The sequence below is a fragment of the Eschrichtius robustus genome, chromosome 1 (genome assembly GCF_028021215.1).
Source record: "Eschrichtius robustus isolate mEscRob2 chromosome 1, mEscRob2.pri, whole genome shotgun sequence".
NCBI lineage: Eukaryota > Metazoa > Chordata > Mammalia > Artiodactyla > Eschrichtiidae > Eschrichtius > Eschrichtius robustus.
This window is the reverse complement of record NC_090824.1, coordinates 49392166-49407741: the sequence shown is the minus strand read 5'-3', so window position 1 is coordinate 49407741 and position 15576 is coordinate 49392166. Positions and strand designations below refer to the sequence as shown.

The 15576-nt window shown below is 42.4% G+C and overlaps 1 protein-coding gene across 1 annotated transcript in view; it reads right to left on the bottom strand.

The window, feature by feature from the left end:
• Positions 1-15576, bottom strand: part of PYGL (glycogen phosphorylase L) — a 64577-nt gene that overhangs the window by 25490 nt on the left and 23511 nt on the right. Inside the window, exons 5-11 of the mRNA XM_068545536.1 lie at positions 10357-10488; positions 7086-7197; positions 6670-6752; positions 2062-2205; positions 1468-1560; positions 633-779; positions 132-295 (exon numbers count right to left, since the gene is read on the bottom strand). Coding sequence (XP_068401637.1) covers positions 132-295; positions 633-779; positions 1468-1560; positions 2062-2205; positions 6670-6752; positions 7086-7197; positions 10357-10488 — 875 coding nt within the window. The remainder of the gene's footprint in view (positions 1-131; positions 296-632; positions 780-1467; positions 1561-2061; positions 2206-6669; positions 6753-7085; positions 7198-10356; positions 10489-15576) is intronic.

Below are 15576 nucleotides of genomic sequence, written 5' to 3'. Positions count from 1 at the left end.
TTTGTATAGAAGACATTACTTTTAAATATTTAACGGGGCCTTTCCTCATCTCCAACCGCAACCCTGCCTTCACTAGCACCGTTCTATTCCTGAGCAATGTGAGACCCACTACGACAGGGATGGAGGCTCACACTTGGTTCTTCACGATGTCTGAGTGAATTTTAGCCACGCCGTTCACAGCATGGGAGCCCACAATGCAGAGATGGGCCATGTTGATCCTTTTGCCTCCTTCCTCTTCTATCAGAGACATCCTTCTCAGGCGGTCGACATCTTTAGGAAACAAGGCGGCAATTTTCTAGGCAAAGGAAGAGAAAGGCCTTACTGGTCACTCAGGTTTCCAGCAACCCTGGGATAACGTCATTCACTTCTCAACCAAAACCTTTGATGGAGCAGAGGTAAAACTTCACTCCCACGGAGAGGAGTGAAGATGCCTAGGGAGATGCCATCCCTCCAGGTTAGTATTTTCAAAAGGATGTCATTAACAGAGCCCCACCCAGACTTGAATGCTTGTGATGTATCAATGACTGAAAGATGTTTGGGCCTCAGGTTTGGTAGGAGGGAAGACTGCAGCCACCCTTAACATCTCTAGACCTCCTCCTCAAAAGGGTTATGAATCTGTCAAAGTGACTTACATCTAAATGCTTTTGATTCATCTCGTAAATGATTTGCAAATGTCGAGGAAGCAGCTTCTCCACCAGCTCCACAGGCCAGCGCTCCAGGGCTTCCGGGAGCACCGTGTGGTTGGTGTAGGCAAAGGTCTTCTGGGTGATGTCCCACGCCTGCGGGGAGAGGGGGCTCAGTGCTTGCCTCTGCAGGGAAGGCGGCTTGCAGGTGTGCCCCATCCTGCAGGCTGAACACTTCCCCAACTCCTGCCCGTCAGCAACAGGACAATTCTATCTGCATGTGTACAGTTAGACACAATTCCGCTAGGTTCCTGAATGCTCCAGGTAATGGGAACATGTTTTTTTTGGGTGGGCGGGGAGGAAAAGAAAGCAGTAAATTGTCTGATAAAATTTAGGACAGCATGCTGATAAATCATCTCTAGTATCCAAACTTGTCTTTCATTTATTAAATAAACAAAACTTGAGGAATAAAACTTCAGTAATGTTCTGAGAAAGTACAAAGTGTGTTTCAAATCGATGGGGACACCTTCAGTTAGCTGTATTCTCAGGCTAGAGAGTTTAATTTTGAATCCTTTTAGACACAAAAATGGCAAACACAATATAAGCCTTCATACAGCTACTGAGCTGTGTCCCATGAGTAATGTGTTTATTTATTTCTTAGTCTTACTCCCTGTAAAGCAGTAAGAACTGAGACATGTCAGCACCAGGGCAAAGTTTACCTTTAACTGTTGGAAGTTAGCAACAGTAACTTATTTTGAAAAACTGTAAAAGGCGCTTTTGGCAGAATCTCTTAACCACAGATACTCTGGTCAGTCAAAGGAAAAAGAAGCCAAACTATCCAGACCTTGGACCAGGGCAATTTTTCAATATCCACAAAAATCCTCATCAGCTCAGGGATGGCGAGTGCAGGGTGAGTGTCATTCAGCTGGATGGCAACCTGCAAGGGGAAAAGCGATGTGAAGGTAACCGATGGCCCAGGTCCTTGTCCTCATCCATGCCTCATACGTGCACCAAACAAAACGTCTACCCTCTATGGAAGGCTCTAAGTATACTACTACTCGATTTTTTTTTTTAATTGAAGTATAGTTGACTTAAAATATTGTGTTAGCTTCAGGTGTACAGCATAGTGATTCAGTTATATATAAATATTTTCAGGTTATTTTCCATTATAGGTAAGTAAATTTCCTGTGCTACGCAGTAAATCCTTGTTGCTTATCTATTTGATGTGTAGCAGTGTGTATCTGTTAATCCCATACTCCTCGTTCGCCTCCCTCCACCCCCTTTGGTAACCGCAAGCTTGTTTTCTATGTCTGTGAGTCTGTTTCTGTTTGGTATATAGACACTCAGATTTTTTTTTAGCACGGAGACAGAGGAGTAAATCTGATGGAAGTCCTGATACCCTCAGTTGTTCCCGCCTGCGTTCAGGCTGAATACTCGCCTGATCTGGGAAGGCGTCAAAGGCAGTTCCGGCACTACCGCTGGACCCGAGCTTAGAGGCTTTGAAACGTCGGATGACATCTTGCAAGGTAGCAGCCACTGCAAAGTACTCCTGCTTCAGTCTCAGCTCCTTCCCTTCAAAGAACTTCAAGCCAGAGAGACTGAGTGACAGGGCTCACATTGCTAGGAGTGGCCAGAACGTGGGTGGCGTCCCCTACCAGGGGACTTCAAGGCCAAAGCCCATGGGATGTCTGGTGGAAGCTGGCAGGTTGAATGCCAAGCATCAGCCTCCTGAAACTCCACTAAAATGACGGTAAAGGGATTGAAAAAAGGCATACTGATAAAGGATGAAGGGAATGGAGAGAAGACAACAGCAGCAACTTTTCAGAAGCTGAAAAACAGATGGATAAATGGTAATTGAACCGGAAGACCCAGGAAAGCTGCATCCTGACCTGGTAGTGGAGAAAAGCCAAAGGAACAACCCAGTGTATACACTGAAGCTCCCAAAAGGCCCAGGAATTGTCAGCATTGGGTGCCTTCAGAGGTAGGGGTGAAGAAGGGGTAAAAGGTTAGTGGAGAGCCTAAGAAGCAGTTGGCCTCAGACCTCCTCTCCAATTCCCTCAACTGGACAATCTCCTTTGCCAACTCAGGCAGAAGCTGGAGGTCTGTTCTCTGGAGATGGTATAACAGGGGTCTCTAGACTGGAGGGCAGCAGGTGAAGTCGGAGGCAGGGGTACCATCCCATACTAAAAATGGGGAAAGAGGCTCAGTGAAAGTTTATGTACTGAATGCTGATGCTTTCAGTCTTCATCTCCCAACTGAATTTGAGAACACAGGCAGCCAGTGTTAATTCCACCAGGAAAGAAGCTGCAAGCGTCTTCTCTAGGGAATTCGACCAGCCCAGGAGGGAGGACCTAACACATGGACATGAGGAGCTCCACCAGAAAGTGGCCCCAGCAGGTCACAGGAGAGGGAAACCAAATAGATAAATCCCAAACAAGTGTACAGAGCTCCCCAAAACCTGTCGGTACCTTTCTCTTAAGTTTCAGTGGGCAGCTAAGGACCACTAGACATCTAAGAAAAACTTCTAAAAGATGTTAAAATAATAAAAGCCAACTTAGAGGTAACAGAGATTAAAGAAAAGAATGATTAGAAGAACACTATCAGTATCCTCAGGTAGATTAGACATTGTATTCAAGAAATAAGATGCTTCAAGAAAATATCTAGAGCAAGAAAAGATTACTTGGAAATTAAAACATGACAGCCAAAGTGAAAAACCCAGTAGAAAGATTGGAAGAGAGAGTTGTGATTGCCCAAAACGAGAGCAAGAAGACAAAGAGATGATAAATAAAAGAAAAAGGGTAAGAAAACTAAAGAAACAGTTGAGGATGTTTAACAATTCCAGACCATTTCTCAGAGAGCTGTAGTCCTGTGTCCCCAGACTGAAAGGGTACCCAGGCGTGATAAGTGAAAGCAGACTTACACCAAAGCACACCCCCCAAAACTTTTAGTACATTTTAGTACACTTGGAGAGAGGGGGTTTGGAGAGGGACAGAGGGAGGGGAAGAGGGAGAGGAAGACTAGAAGCTTTCAAAGGGGAAGAAAGCAGAATTCAAACAAAAGATCAAGAATCCGATTGCATTGTACTTTTCGGCAACACCAAAAACTAGGAGATTTAAAAAAAAAACACTTTGAGTCTTCAGTATCCAGGCAAACTACCAATGTGAGGGCAAAATAAAGACATTTTCCAGCATGCAAGGTCTCAAAAAAATTGACCTCACTTGCACCCTTTCCTAGGAAGCCCCAAGCGTGTGTACTACCAAAACAAGGGAGCAAACCAAGACGTGGGATCCTGGAAACAAATGACCCCAGAGAGTATATGAGCACAGACGTCCTCAGAACAATGGGAAAAGTAGATCCCAGGATGACAGTGGAGCAGCCAACCAGAAGAGATCCAAAAGAGACTTCAAAAAGACTGAGTCGGGCTTCCCTGGTGGCGCAGTGGTTGAGAGTCTGCCTGCCAGTGCAGGGGACACGGGTTCGAGCCCTGGTCTGGGAGGATCCCACATGCCGCGGAGCAGCTGGGCCCGTGAGCCACAATTACTGAGCCTGCGCGTCTGGAGCCTGTGCTCCGCAACAAGAGAGGCCGCGATAGTGGGGGGCCCGCGCACCGCGATTAGGGGTGGCCCCCGCTCGCCGCAGCTAGAGAAAGCCCTCGCACAGAAATGAAGACCCAACACGGCCAAAAATAAATAAATAAATAAATAAATAAATAAATAAATAAATAAAAAAAAAAAAAAAAAAAAGACTGAGTCAACAGAATACCTAAGGTGTTTGAATATATTGAGAGGAAATTTCTACGACTGGGGTAGAGTGTAGGATAAATTAGGGAAAAGTACTCAGAAAACCAAGCAAACAAACAAAACAATGATTAACTCCAGGAAAGGAGAACTTTTTAAGGAAAGGAAAAATAATCATGAGATGATGACGTGTATGTGCACAGATCAGCTGTCTGTAGCACTGACAGCGTCATAATAATGTAAACACTAGCTGAAGAGCTAGTGCAAATCACCATGTAATTCTGTTGAGAGACTGGGCATAGAACACGTGTTTTTGTGGTGGGGGTGGAAGTCTATGGGAGGAAGGGAGCTAAATTCTCATCTTCAGTAGCGGGGAGTCAATATTGTAAAAAGAGGAAATCAAGAAGCAGCAGTAACAGCATGTTGTTAGAAATATGGAGGTAAGTATCCAGAAAATCCGTTCAAAGCAAGGGGATGTAGTTGCTTTGGGGAAGTGGGAAACAGGAGACTGATTTTATAGTAAGCCTCAGAGAGCTGCTTTTCTCTTTAAACTATGTGCAGGTACAACTTTGATAAAAGTTTAAAAACCAAAATAAAAATTTAAAGTCATTAATAGGAAACTGTCTGGATTGATACTACCAGTGGGAATTTATAGGTGGTAGAATTTGGAATTGTATTTAAGTGTATACACAGTACTTTGGGAACCTGAATACTCAGGTGATTTATTTGTCTGAGCCCTGAAAGGTAAGTAGGAATCTGAGGTGAGCACAGAGGGCCGGAGTATTCCCTGCAGGCAGAGGAAACCTGGGCAAAGCATGGAGGTGAGAAAGAACAGGGCAAATAATCCTCTACAGCTGGGACCTATTGCTAGGGCAAGATCACGGAGGATGTGTCAGAGAACTGATGACCATATCGAGGAAGATACACCTAAGATTCTGTACTTCTCTTAGGGGTAAGCAAAAGCCTTAAAGAATTTTAAGCAAGCAAAAAAAAAATCTCATTAGTTGCGGAGTGAGGACAGGGGGCAAGACTCTTGGAAGACAGACTAATAGGGCTGTGGCCAAGCTGGGGAGAGGGAATGAGTCTGTTCTTGTGGTTACAGTATGAAAAAGATTTATCAACTTCTACTTAAAAACAAGCACAACCCTGAGAGCTACCTTTTTTGCCCAATGAATTTAGTCAACTTTGCACCCCATGCTAACCTAGTATGTGTTATCAATTGTTATGGATGATTCTTTCCAAGTAAAGTTAGGTTTGGGCCCTACTGAAGATAGGAGGATGAATTTCAAGCCCCTTCCTGCAGGCTTGGGTTTGGCTAGGCAGTGTGGCCCCAGTCTTGGAAGGATTCTTACTTTAATTGACCTTGAAATAGAACAGTCTTTTGCTTTTGGGTTACAGATTTCTTTTAAGGTACTGAAGTCACATTCTTTCTCCCAAAGGAAAAATAACATATACCATTAAGTTCCTAAAAATGCTGCAGCAAATCCACTTAATCCTCCTTGGAGATGGGTTTAACACTAAGGGGACATCTGGTCTTAGGATCATTTATGTCCTAGTCCCCAAGATCCTTGTTTTGTGACATCTTTGTGGAGCAGAGTACTAGTTTGGTTGCTTCTGAGATTATTATTTTTTTTAAAAAATCATTATAGCATCCAGAAAATTATTTTACTCATGGAGAAGTTAGAGCTAAGTATATTTAAACCCACTAAGAATCCATAATAGTCACCTGAGATCCAGTTCCAAGTGTTTTTTTTTTTTAAACTAAGTTATTTTTCATGTAAACTTTGGAATGATCACCTATAAGAAAAAGTTTAATGAGATAAATAAGTGGCATAAGAAACAAGTGTCTGCTCCTGGGTCTATTCTGAGGTCCATGACCCCACCTTGCCTTGGGGCAGAGGGGCAAAGGAGACCCATGAGTGAGGGGAAGAGGACAGGCAAGACACCTCCAGGGACTTCTGATGCTGTGGATGAAATTTCTGTTTGGAAAGGAAGGAGTGCTTCACCTGTACTGCACCTCATCTTTTATAGCCAGGTTTTGTTTTGAAATACATGTACAGAGCCTCCCAATTTAGTGATGGGGTCACTAATCAAGGGCGAAACACCAATTCTGATTTCATGAATTGTACAAATTCGTTTTCCTTACATGGGTGGGAGGGGAAATCTACACAATTCAGGAAGAGATATGGTGATCATTCCTCACTGAAGGAAAAAACCCAATATTAAGTGTGTGCTTTATGGCTACTGAATAGGTGCTTCTGAAGTAAGCTGCTTCTGTTTCCACTGAGAAAGCAAGCTTGATCACTCACATTATCATTGGGATAGAGGACCCGGGAGATGTTCTCGGCCAGATTCCGGTCCAGCACAGCCTGGATGTAGTCTCCAACGTTAACTGAGGGAAATGTTAGAAAAATGAATAAACAGACGAGCCAGCCACTGTTTTCAGAAGCCCCTTGATCTCACCTGATGCTTGTTGGGTACCATGTGGGATTCCTAAAATTCCTAAAAATCCAAAAAGATTTCAGCAAACCTTCATGCTGTGATTCACATGACAGTCTGAGAGGGTTAGACTGAAGGATTGCTTTAACCATGTCCTTCATACCTGCTCCGTATAATGCTTAGTCACTAAAGAGTTCGGATCAGAAACTCAGCGCAACTTGGCTCTAATTATTGGACAGAAAGATGAAAGACACACATGAGGAAAGGGAGCCCACGCTGTACTCACAGTCTCTGAGGTTAAAGTCATTGGGTGCGCGAGCGGACCAGAGGCGCATGGTGTTGACTGTGTTGTTCAGATATCCAGGCACCGGGGTGTCATATGGAAGAGCAAGGACCACCTGGGGGGAGAAACCAAAGCAGCTACTCACTGTTTCCCACGTGGATGGAGGAGGTTGAACAGAGCTGGGAGACAGCAGCTGGAATTTGGTTCCTGGCTCCATCACAAACTCAAACTGTATGATCCCTAAACCAAGCTAAGGGTCCCAAGGCTGGAGGTGGTATTAGGGGCCATGTCGGTCCTCCTCCCGCTTGGAACAATCTGGATGGCTGGAACGACCCAGACAGATGGTCCCAGATGGTCCTCCACATCATTTCCACATTGACTTCCCTTTGTGTCCCTTGCCCTGATCTGGACACAGATCTTTCATGTTTCAAGATCAAGCCATTGCTCTAAGAATAGCAAAATATGATGTGCAAAGTGGTAAATGTGAATCTGTACCCATTAAAAAACAGTAATCAAGATAAGTTTCATGTAGGTTATTCAATGATCTGATTTCAAATATGGTGAAAATTAGCAGAATAGGAAATTTATGAAGATAAATATTACATATGATGTTTAAAATGCTATGCTAGATTTTTCAAAGTTGCATGAAGAGGAGTTATTTTAGTGATCTAACAAATAAGCTGATAATTAGCTGAGATGTGTCTAAGAGGTGAGCTTTGGAAAATTTAGCTCAATATTTGTGACAGTCATGGAAATAGAGAAGAACAGGAAGATGAACCATGTTTCACATGAATTTAACATTTATGTGGGAGAAGACAATTTTCTATTCCCTGCCTCATCAGAATCAAGCTCTAAGGAAGGGGAATGACAGATTGATTGAACTGGAGGATGCTAGAGATCATCTAGTGCAACTTAAGGCGTTTCGGATATGAGGGGAATGAAGCTGAGAGAGAAGTGACTTACCCAAGGTCATAGTCAGTGGTAGTGTTGAAACCTAACCACAGATCTCTTTAATTTGGTCTGCTGAATTATGTGGGAATGAAACACTCTAGCCTATATCAATCAGTCACATATATTCAGTCATGCTTTCATGAACATCATAACCACAGAGTAATAAATCACATTTATTTGAATATCTTTTACTAGGAAATAAAGATCTCTGGAGTTCTAAGAGCAAGTTGTGGTCAATCAGGAGAAGTCATTTACAGAGTGGGACTCTGAGTCTGGGTTCAAACATGACTCGTCCTTCTGACCCTCGAAGCATAATTGAGGGAGCTGGGGATGCACATGGCTTGGAGGTCCCTTTAGAGAACCTCAGGGAGAAGTTGCCACCTCAGAGTTCACACGAGGCTGTGCTTTCTTTGGGACGCTCCCATCGTGGTGGGAGCATGAGAGCCAGGACCCCTCATGAGCAATGTCCCATCAGCCTGGGCACTTGTTCAGAGATGCGCTGCGGTTTGAGGCGCTTCCTGAGAATCCTCCTTTCCCTCTCTCTCTTCACAGGTGTCACACCTGCGTTGCAGTCTGAAAGACGTCCCCCCTCCTCCTGTTCCCTTTCCCTTTATCTTTCACAGGCATTTCTGCAATAGATCACTTGTACTTCTAATTCTCCCTTCTTTCTACTTCCCAGAGGACCTGAACTGACACAAGAAATGAAACAAATAACTCAGTTTACTGGAAGCCTTCACAGCGGGCATACATGAGTCTGACCTCCAGCTCTCTGACCTCACTAGCTACAAATCTGGGGCTGATCAGGCAGTGGCGTCAGTCCATAAAATTCTGCACAGATTGGGTCAGCTCACCCTTTATTACATCTGCCCCGTAAACCTGCCTTTGTGGGCACAGAAAAACACACTCTCCCTAATTGAATTTCTGGATATATTATGAAAATGTCTAGAGGTGCTTTGTAAATATATCATCAGGTCATCATAAGGTCATCAGTGGGACCTACGAAGTAAACAGAATGCTTCCAGGATTGGGAATATAACCTGCGTACGTTTAAACAGATCAGAAGCCACTGGAAGTTTTAGACACCAAATACTTGCTAGATTAATGCCCAAAACATGTGAGAATTCTTTAGGCATATTAACAATTGGTTTGTTGCAGTTCTTCTGATCATATTTGTAATCAACTGCAACTTAGTTGTGGTCTATTGTTTAACCAAAATAAAAGGGAGGGGGGGTGGATAGAGGGAAACATCTTGAAATTACAGTATTAGTTTATTCCTTATATCATTATATATAATGACCTATTTTAGCTTCTAATCCATTATTTCATATGCTGAATAAATCATGTTCAGATAGGAAAAACTTCAAAAGAAGTCTTTCTTTTGTGAACCGTGAATAGCCTTGCATGGATTAGCAGAATAAAGCATCAGCTTAAAAGGCCACTATAACATGGGTCTTGCGTCCACAAACCAACTGAATTTAGCATTACAATACTGAATTTTGTTCCTGATTTTGCTACATAAGAACAGTCTTTCCTTGGTCTTTACCATTTTCTTTAAGCTTTTAAAGTGGCTAGTGAGACATCTTTTCTGGCATAAGACTATATTTACTAAACAATATCTCAAGTGGAGCCTCCAGTGATTGGAAAAGGCAATCCAGTAGTTCTTAGGGGTTATTTATCAGGACGTATGAAGACAGCAAAGCACAAACCACCACTAGAGGAGCTGAAAAGTAAATTGTTCAGTAACAGGGTAACACTCTAATCTGGTGGCAGGATAAATACACGGCCATGAATTAAGTACACTTGGATTGACACCAGCATTATTTCTCTAGAAGTGATTTGGCACACAGTAACAGAATGCATTTTGCAATATTTTGCATTGTTTTTTTTGACTTTGTAATGAAGAAGAACTTTGGTAATCCTTTGAATAAATACTTCAGTTTAAAAATATTTACCCCTTAGAATTTACAAGTCAATGTACATATGGCAGTGGGGTGAGGAATGACATTTAACTTTATTCAATCTTGGTTTCAACAGCTTTATATAAAACTGGAGAGCTAAGCATGCTGGGATTATAGAATTGATTAATCTCTTATAAACCGGATGACAAAATGACCCTGGGAAGTCACTTGACCTTGGGGATGTCACTTCTCTCTTGGCCTCAGCTGCCTGGTCTCCAAAATGAGTGGGTTCCACTAAGAGAAGTAACAGATTTATTTATAAAAATATATTATTCAATATACAGCACACTATACTCAACACCATATACACGTCGTACTCTGTGCCATCCTCTATACAATGCTCAGCACGAGGACTCTCAGAATACCTGCGTGTTGATCCACTTGGCTCCGGCCTCTGTGTGCTCTACTTTCCCGTAGAAGTGAACAGGCAACATGAACTCGGGGCGGGCCTTCTCCCAGGGGTTTCCATGCCTGAGCCAGTCATCTGCCTCTTCTATCTGCAAAAAGGACATGGCTTAGAATTTGTTTTTCAGGAGCGGTGGACCTAGCCCTTCCATTATATCAAATTAAAAATATTTTTGGGGACTTCCCTGGTGGCGCAGTGGTTAAGAATCAGCCTGCCAATTCAGGGGACACAGGTTCAGTCCCTGGTCCAGGAAGATCCCACATGCCTCGGAGCAACTAAGCCCGTGCGCCACAACTACTGAGCCCATGTGCCACAACTACTGAGCCTGCGCTCTAGAGCCCGTGAGCCGCAAACATGGAAGCCCGCGTGCCTAGAGCCTGTGCTGTGCAACCAGAGAAGCCACCGCAATGAGAAGCCCGCGCACGGCAACGAAGAGTAGCCCCCGCTCGCCACAACTAGAGGAAGCCTGCGTGCAGCAACGAAGACCCAACGCAGCCAAATAAATAAATACATAAATTTATTAAAAAATATATATATATTTTTGACTGAATCAACTCAAGAATACTGTTTTGGCAAGAAAGATGTTGGTTCTGTCAATCTCAATTCATCTTTGTTATTGTCGTACAGCCTAAATCAACAACAATACTGGCTAGTATTACTCTAAATGTTTTATACATATTATTGCATTTAATCCTCATAGCAACACTATAGGAGGGAGCTATGGCTTCTCCCTTTGTTAAGGAAATTGTAACTTGCTCAAAGTTGCACGGATAGTAAACGATACAGGTAAGATTTGATGGTAGGTCTGTGGGTTCTAAAGCCTGTGTCTTAACATCTGTGAATCCAATTGTCTAGCTTGAGGGAAAGAGAGAGGCTTCCCAGGGATGTTTATTGTTGGATACCTGGACCTGATGGGTCCTACATTATGGTTTCTGTCAAGAGCTTTGTGCCTTGAAAGCACAGAATCAGTTGAGAAAAACTACTCATAGAAAGCTCCCTTAATAAAGCTTATTTCAGTATAGGTACGGAACACTATTACTTTTTTTTCATTTTTTAATTTGAAGTATAGTTGATTTACAATATTGTGTTAGTTTCAGGTATACAGCATAGTGTTTCAGTATTTTTGCAGATTATATTCCATTATAGGTTATTATAAGATCATAGGTATAATTTCCTATGTTATACAGTATATCCTTATTGCTTATCTATTTTATACATAGTAGTTTGTTAATACCATATCCCTAATTTGTCCCTCCCCCCCTTCCTTCTCCCCTTTGGTAACCACAAATTTGTTTTCTATATCTGTGAGTCTGTTTCTGTTCTGCATATGCATTCATTTGTATTATTTTTTAGATTCCACATATAAGTGATAACATATAGTATTTGTCTTTCTCTGTGTGACTTATTTCACTAAGCATAATATTATCTAGGTCCATCCATGTTGCTGCAAGTGGCAATATTTAATTCATTTTTTATTGCTGAGTAATATTCCATTGCATATATATACACCACATCTTCTTTATCCATTCATCTGTTGATGAGCACTTGGGTTGCTTCCATGCCTTGACAATTGTAAACAGTGCTGCTATGAACACTGGGGTGCATGTATCTTTTTGAATTAGCGTTTTCATTTTTTCCAGATATATACCCAGGAATGGAATTGCTGGACCATATGGTAGTTCTATTTTTAGTTTTTTAAGGAACGTCCATACTTATTTCCATAGTGGCTGCACCAATTTACATTCCCATCCACAGAACACATTTTGTCGTCTTTGTTTAATTTAATCCTTATGTAATTTTGATCTGATAATGAACTGTTATTTATTTATTTATTATATTTTATTTATTTATTTGGTTGTGCCAGGTCTTAGTTGCTGCATGTGTGCTCCTTCGTTGCAGCCGGGGTGGGGGGGCCCTTAGTTGCAGCATGCGAACCCTAGTTGCAGCACACATGTGGGATCTAGTTCCCTGACCAGGGCTGGAACCCGGGCCCCCTGCATTGGGAGCGCGGAGTCTTAACCAGTGCGCCACCAGGGAAGTCCCATGAACTATTATTTCTAATTCATTTTGAAAATGACATATACTAAAATGTAAGGAATTTATTTTATTGACAATTTCAACATTTTCCCATGTATTTATGTCAATTTATGACAAAATAGTTCTCAAAAAATTTTAAAATCTAATTTGTATTTAGGGTATCCTAGACATCAAATGCATTTTGTTTTCTATAAAAAACAAATAAAAATGCCAAAACAAGAACAAAAAACACATGGTGGGGCAGGGGTTGCATTTTTTAAAGTAAAGGTATTATGAGTGATACCTTTAAAATAGTCCTTATATTTTAAAAAATGCAATCGTGTTCTGGCAAGAAGGGAGGGGTAAGGTTTTTAGTACAAAGCTCCCTTGTCAATGAGATTACCCCCAATATGGTTATTTTACCTACCTGATTCCTCATCCTTCCCTCTTAGAAAACTCAGCTTTAGTTTAAAAAGATATTAATGATGAATTATGACACAATGCTGGATGCTTCATGATCACCTACGTATGAGTTCAGTGTCTGCCCCAGGCACAGTGTGGAGAGAGGCAAACAAACACAGCTATCTTTTGAAATATTAGACAAAACATTAATGTCAACAGCCAGACAAGCAAACACACATCCATTTATTCAAACATTGATCATATTGGGAACGCCAGTAAGCTGCCCATTAACAAGAACTACCAGTGTCATGATGAATGAAAAGGGGACACACAGAAACAACATCTTTAGATAGAAGGTCTGGAATTAGAGAGCTTCAGGAGGATGTAGCAGATGCAGGATGAAGCCTAGGGAAGGCTGGACCTAGATGTGAGCTAATCAGTACAGTGCACCTTGTTAAAATGCAGAGTCTCAGGCAGTCTGGGGAGGGGTCTCAAATTTTGCATTTAAAAATTTGCATCTGAACATGTAGCCAGTGGGTACATGGTGCATCCGGGAGCTACACGGCGATACAAAGTCAGGAACTGTAATTCAGAATTGAGACTTCGGCTATCCCATTCATAAAGAGGACAAAAAATACAATTAAAATTTAACAAGGAAAGGATTGAATTTTATCAGTTGATAAGAAATTGGTTAAGTTAGAGTCCTCTAGCTCATGTTAATAACTAGAAACTCTATGAAAAATAGATGAGGTTATGCACAAAGATCAAACATCCTGACTTACAAAACACTTCACACTGCACTTAAGCAAGGGCAGGTTCTGGGTTTCAAATACTGGTCAGTGTGAACACACACTGCTTCCTGTAACAGGAAAGAACCTTACGGCCTATTTGCCTCATTTCAGCACTCAGAACTGTTGCAAAATACACCTTAAGTTTTTACATGAACCAGGAGGACGATGAAGCAGAAACAGCATTCCTCTCGAAAATCACGTGCACAGGTGAGCTGACAACATATTTTCTGTGGAAGAATGCAGCAGAAGCAGACTCTTCTCCCCTCAAGCAGCGTGAAATGCCCGTAGAAGAGAGGCTGAGCTCTGGGCTTCCCACCACGGGCCCCTCCTGGCCTCCTTTGCAAATCAGAGGCCGCATTTGCTCTTTTGAGGACACGCTGTTAAGTGACAAGGGACTAGTCAGCCAGTCACTCTCAATGTTGGTCTGGTTTTTCCCTGCCAAATAATGGCTGGTTTTAATTTCACTGGGTTAACAAGTTCTGTAGGAGAATAGGACTCCTAGTTTGCTGTTCTTTATTGAGTCTCTTCCTGATTTTGGCAAGGAATCAGTCAACAATTCCCTCAGTTATGCAAAGCTTGTTTTTAAGGTAAATTGAAAAACAGATATTTCATAAAAGCAAGCTGTTCTGAGCAGATCAGAGGAGAAAGAGAGAACCGCCTCCAGCCACCCCAACTCAATCCACAGAGGCTGCGGGATGGTGATAAACCTCCTTTCTGTCTTGCTTTCTTCCAACAAATTAACAAACTGGTCTGTAAATTTAGATTTCCATGTAACCAGTGATCCCTGAGTGCACTAACTTGCTGAGCCATATGAAGGGCAGGGGCCAGACGGGAGGAGAGCTTTCATTTATATGCAAGTGGGCTGTGTGGATCTGAACATCCCAGATGAAAAGGAGCTGAGACAAAGCAAGCAGGAGACTGTGGCGTGAGAAGCAGCGTGCCCGCCTGGGTGGTGGTGGCAGTGGTGGTGTGTGTGTGGGGGGATGCATGGCAGCTGGATCTGGGGTCTTCCTAGAGAGAATACTCGGTGGACTCTATTCCAGCCAGCATGGAAGCAGAGGTCAGCTCAGGGCCTCTGTGAGTGACTGAATTCGAAGAAACGCTTTTCCCCTCAACTGTGGGATACACAGGACATGAAGAACCAGTGAGCAAACATCAGGAGTTGTCAACAAACTTTGCTTTCTGATGGTACCAGTCATTGGTAAATGTTTCTGGGGAGCACCAAGAATTCAACAATGGCCAGGAGAAGCTTGCTGGGTAATATGAACTGTGCATGGCTAGGTATAGCAGGGTTCTAAGAGAAAGAATGTTCCATCAGATTGCTTGATTCAACCCTGAGGTTTCTACTGTCAGCGTCTTTCCACTCAGAACTTTAGTGCGTGACTGTTAAACTTTAACGTGAAGCTGTCGCAACTGTCTTTCCCCCTCTTCCTCCCAGTGGCCAGTCATTTTCAGAGGACTATTCTGAGAAGGTTTCAAGGATCCCCGTTAGAGTTCGAGGTAAGTCAAGCATTTTAGCAATAAAATTATTTTCCTTGGGGGGCGGGGTGGAGTTCACAACGAACACTTTATTACTGCAAATCTTCCTTGAAGAGAGCCTTCAAAAACTGAAAGTCCATCAACCTTTAAAAATCTTCCTAGCTTGTGCAATTTTCATCAGCCTTCTCCATCATAAGAGCAACGATGTAGCTGATGGGAGTAGGGCAGTGACCATGCCCCCAAAAGGCATTCTGCTTTCCTGGAAGATATTTTTTGTTTTTTCATGGAAACAGTTTCTTTTTTATGTTTGCTTTTTAAAATCCCATCCCAGTGAACAATGGCTATGGTAGATAAAATTAGGTGTCCTTCTGACTCAATTTCAGTTGTAATGAAAGAAGTGATGATGTAGTAAAGCTAGCTTTGGAGACTAGCAAAAGCCACTTGGGCTCTCTTTTTCCTTTAAGAACACTAGAATATATACTTCTTGGGTC